This window comes from Cystoisospora suis (assembly GCF_002600585.1).
Source record: "Cystoisospora suis strain Wien I chromosome Unknown contig_3344, whole genome shotgun sequence".
NCBI lineage: Eukaryota > Apicomplexa > Conoidasida > Eucoccidiorida > Sarcocystidae > Cystoisospora > Cystoisospora suis.
Window position 1 is genome coordinate 4,589 of NW_027156139.1, and position 4,530 is coordinate 9,118.

General features: G+C 40.9%; 1 protein-coding gene across 1 annotated transcript; it reads right to left on the minus strand.

The window, feature by feature from the left end:
- Positions 1–1,110: 1,110 nt before the first annotated feature.
- On the minus strand, positions 1,111–4,503 carry CSUI_006568 (c2h2 type zinc-finger protein). Its single transcript, XM_068066724.1, has 2 exons — positions 3,968–4,503; positions 1,111–3,166 (listed from the first exon to the last, which is right to left on the minus strand). The coding sequence occupies exons 1-2, from the start codon at positions 4,334–4,336 to the stop codon at positions 2,759–2,761; spliced, it is 777 nt and encodes a 258-aa protein (XP_067921301.1). The 5' UTR covers positions 4,337–4,503; the 3' UTR covers positions 1,111–2,758.
- Positions 4,504–4,530: the final 27 nt, after the last annotated feature.

A 4,530-nucleotide genomic window follows, 5' to 3' on the forward strand; every position in this document is an offset into this window, starting at 1 on the left:
CACTAAGGACGACTAGTAATGAGAAGATTAAGAGAGGACCAAGAGATAAATCAGTCCCTAGAAGAGTCTTCCTTCTCTCTCTCTTCCTCTTCTTCGTAGCAAAAGGAGAAGCAGGGTTATGTTACACAACTCCCTCTTTTTAGGTCGCTTCTTTCTTTACTTTTCGTTTGTGCGTTTCAAAGAGTGACCGTCAGTCTCTTGATCTGTCAGGACACCCTACACTTGCATGCTCGAGAGACGTCACATCCCCACACATTCAAATCTTATTAGTCTTCTCTTCTTACGTCTCCAGAAAGATACACACACACATGCATGCAAAGAAAAGGAGGAAAAAGAAGAAGAAAATGCCTAGAGGAATAGAAGATAGAAGAAAAAAATTGCCATGTCTTGTTAATTAGAGAAAAGAGAAGGAAAGTTGAAAGAGAAAAGCCAAATCGAAGAGTCTGTTGAAGAGAGAGAGAAGAGGAACACTTTCCTCTTCTACGGTCGTCTCCTCCTTGCTGTACGGGCAGAGGGGCTTGTAGAAAAATAAATTCTCGAGACGGAAGATTTCTTTCTTCCTTCCTATCAAAAAAGTCATTCATCCTCTATCTATCATCTCTGTATCTCTATATCTGACACGCGTCAGTGATCTTTCATTCTCTCATTCTTCCAAAAGACAAGGTGAGGAGACTCGAAGTGTATATACATCTATATACATGTATCTATGTATCTATATATATGAATATGTATATGCATGCATAGAATGTATGTATATAGATGGTACATGTGGGTAGGTGTGTAGTGACGATGAGGTGTATTGAGAGGAGAGACTGTAGTAGTAGTAGTGGTAGTAGTACGGTATAGGTCTTTTTTCTGCTGTATATTCGCAGTCTCTTCATTCACTCCTACCTCTCCCACATGTTGTTTCTTACTGTCTACATCTGTACTACTATCTTATCGATCGATCGATCGACCTCTCTTTTTCTTTCTCGCTTTTCTTCTTTCTTTATTTCTTTCTTCAAATCGACGAACGGCGGTGAGACATAGAGAAAGAGTCCAGGAACATCTCTCTCTGTTTCTTCCGGTGTACATACACCACATACGATATGCAGGAGCACAAGACCATAAACACCCTAGCAAAAAAGAAAAAGATAGACAGACGACTAAAGAAAGATAGATACAGAGAAAGGAAATGACAAGGTGCAAAGAAAGAAAGAAACACAATGAAGAAAGAATGAAGAAGGCCATGAAAGCAGGAAGAGGAGAGAAACACCTTTAACGAAGAAATCTCTTTTTCTCTGCTACTGACAAGAAGAGGATGACTTGCGAGAAGAAAAAGAAGTAACAGAAACCTAGAGATGGATAGAAGAAGAAAGATAGAATACGATCGATGCAAGCGCAAATCAACCTCTTCCTACGTTTGTGTATAGAGTAAAGACACTTCACTCTCTCTTCTTTCTTTTACTCCTGTGGAAAGAAAACGGTTTCCCCCATCACAGGAAAAAAGGTCGCATGCGCATGCATGCAATTTCTCCGTCTCCACGCAGAAGAAACCCAACAGAAAAGAAACATAAAAGACAACAAGACCTCTTGACTCTTTTCTTCACTGATGATATCCTCGGCGGAGAGTCAATCCCGCGTAGGCGAGAACGAGTTGGCGACCGAAAGCGCCTGCTTGCGACAGGAAGGAAGTTTAGTGTGTTCCTCCGTCGCTCACTAAAAGCTCCCCCAGTCATCCCACAAATTCTTCAGTTCTCTCCCCGACCCGCACATCACCCCGCTCAAGACGCAACAGCCTAAACTCTCTTTCTTTTTTCTCACTCCCCTTTCGTCATCGATCCCTGCGTCCCCCGAGCCTCCATCCTCGGGGCTATCCCGAAACGTCGACGCGGCACTACCCGTCCGTTGGCGCGCCTCGCAGCGCACGAGGACATCCACTATCATCGTGAGGTGTACATACACCCGAACACACCCACCTAGTCGCCCCCCCGCGTAGTCATTCGATACAGCAGCACTAGCCTATCTTTCATACTTCCACAGCTAAGTCTAGAGAAACGACCTCTACTTTATAGCTATTATCTCTATCTATCCTTGACCTAACTCATCGTGGAGAAATCGCGTTCTCTTCTCTCCAGACCCAGCAACAAAGAAGAAAGAAAGAGGGACAGGCTCTTCACTTTCTTTCTCCAACGTTCCGCTTTTTCTTCTTTTCTCTTTCTCTATCCTCTCTCTTTAAGCAAACAAATCATTCTTCCACCAAGTCATCGATATCAAAGAAAACGTCAAAGAAAAAACAAGAGGGGGAAGGCCACGCCTCCTAAACAACTCTTCCTGAGTGCATGCATCTTCATCCAAAGGTATAGAGACACAGATAGATATCGATATACATGCACAGTACACCCCCATCACCCCCTATAATAGATAATCTTCATACATAGAATGGGAGAAAGCAACTAAGCCTCTCCATAAATGATACTTCCAAGTGACTGATGTGTATCACGTATCTATATCTTTCTCTCTTTCTTTCTCTTCGTCCATCTCTCTATCTGTAATCTATCTTTCTATTTGTCTATTTATCTACTATCTGTCTCCTTTTCCCTTGAAAGACTATAGATCTCTTTCCTTCTTTCTTTGCGTCTGTTCTCTTTCCTTCCTCTGAGAGTTTGAAGGAAGACGGGAAGAGGTCCAAGAGCTTCCTGTGTCTTCGAGACAGAGACATCGATACACACAGCGATAGATGGATGGAAAGACGATAGATCGATAGGAAGCAACTTCTTTAGAAGAAGTATTTGTTCTGTTGAAGAATGAACTTGTGGAGTTTGTTTTGTCGAACTCCTAACTTCATATGCTGCTGCTGGACTTGTCGTAGATAAGACTTTCTCGGTCTATTGATTTGCTTCAAGGCTCTCCGTCTGCATGCGAGCTTACGATGTATATAGTCATACGATAGAGAAGAAGGTCGATCCTTCTCTCCGTTGCACCGACCTAAGGATGTAAGAAGAAATCGAAGACGTCGATCTTGTCTCTTGAGAAAGGCTTGTCGACTGTGGCGAGAAGAAGAAGAGGAAGACATGAGAGCAGCAAGAAGATCTCTTTCTCTCGGGATGGAAGATCTCTCACGACACATGACAGAATTTTCACCTGGCGATTTCCTTGAGGTGCATGCAAGAGCTGTTGACCCCGTCTAAAAGTGAAAAGAAAAAGTGAGAAAGAAAGAAAGAAAGAAAGAGAATTAATTCCTTCATTCAGCCGCCACAAAAGCTCTCTGAGAAAGGAAAGACTTAACCCAAAGAGAGAAAGAAGAAAATCTAGGAGAGACAGAACAAAAAGAAGAAGGACAGCTGACGTCTGTACACCGCCTTTGACACGATCTCTGTAAGTACAAGCAAGATGTATATAAATAAATAGAGATCGATACAGGCAAAGATAGATAGATAGATTAAAGATAGATTGATTAAGATAGATTAAAGATAGATAGATTAAGATAGATTAAAGATAGATGGATTAAGATAGACTAAAGATAGATTAGAGATATCTGCCTTTATGTTTAGATTGGATGTGATAGGAAGAATGGAAGATCTACGGAGAGACAAGAAAGTCCATTGGAGAGACAAGAAAACGAGAAAGAAGAAAGAGGAGAAGAAAGTATTCTCTATATGATGAGACAAAAAGAAGCAGTAGATCTGCTTTACATAGTAGATATATACACACATTTCTTCTCCTCTATTCTTCGCTGCTTGTCTTTCGTTGTGCTTTCTGTCTCTGTCATTTCTTTTCTTCACGAGTCCTTATCATACACACCATCTACCCAACAAGCAAGCGACTGAACGGACAAGAAAGGAAAAAGGAAAGAAAAAGAAAGAAAGAAAGAAAGAGACAACTTTCTTTCTTTCTCTCTTTCTTGACTTTTCATTGGACAAAGGCATCTCTCCACTATCTATCGCCATTCATGCTTTGGCTTCTTCATCTTCTTCTATCAGCTTACTCCCGGCGAGGAAGAAGAAGAAGAGACGTGGTGTGTGTAGAGTAGATCTGCGAGGAGGTGTGCTTCTGCTACATTGACTCGAGTCCTATATCCAAGTCGCTGCTTGTAAATATACGACACGTGCCGATTTACTAGTCTACAGAAAGGACAAAACAACACGACAAGAAAAGAAAAGAAAGAAAAGATATGAAAGAAAGAAAGAAGAAGAGATAGATGTCTGTTGAAGAAAAGAAGACCTGCGCTTCTTATAGAAGCAGAGAAGAGAAAGAGGAAATTGCAGAGGACAGAAAGACACTTCAACACTTCAAATACACCAAAGAAGAAGAAGAAAGAGAAAAAAGAGGAAAAGGAGGAGGAGAATCTTAGCATGAAGAAAGATAGATGATCTAGATATACCAAAATATCATCATCGTACACATACAGAGACACACACAACTCAAAGACAATAAGAGTGTCTCTCTATCTATCTTTAATCTATCTATCTATCTTTAATCTATCTATCTATCTTTAATCTATCTATCTATCTTTAATCTATCTATCTATCTTTATTCTATCTATCTATC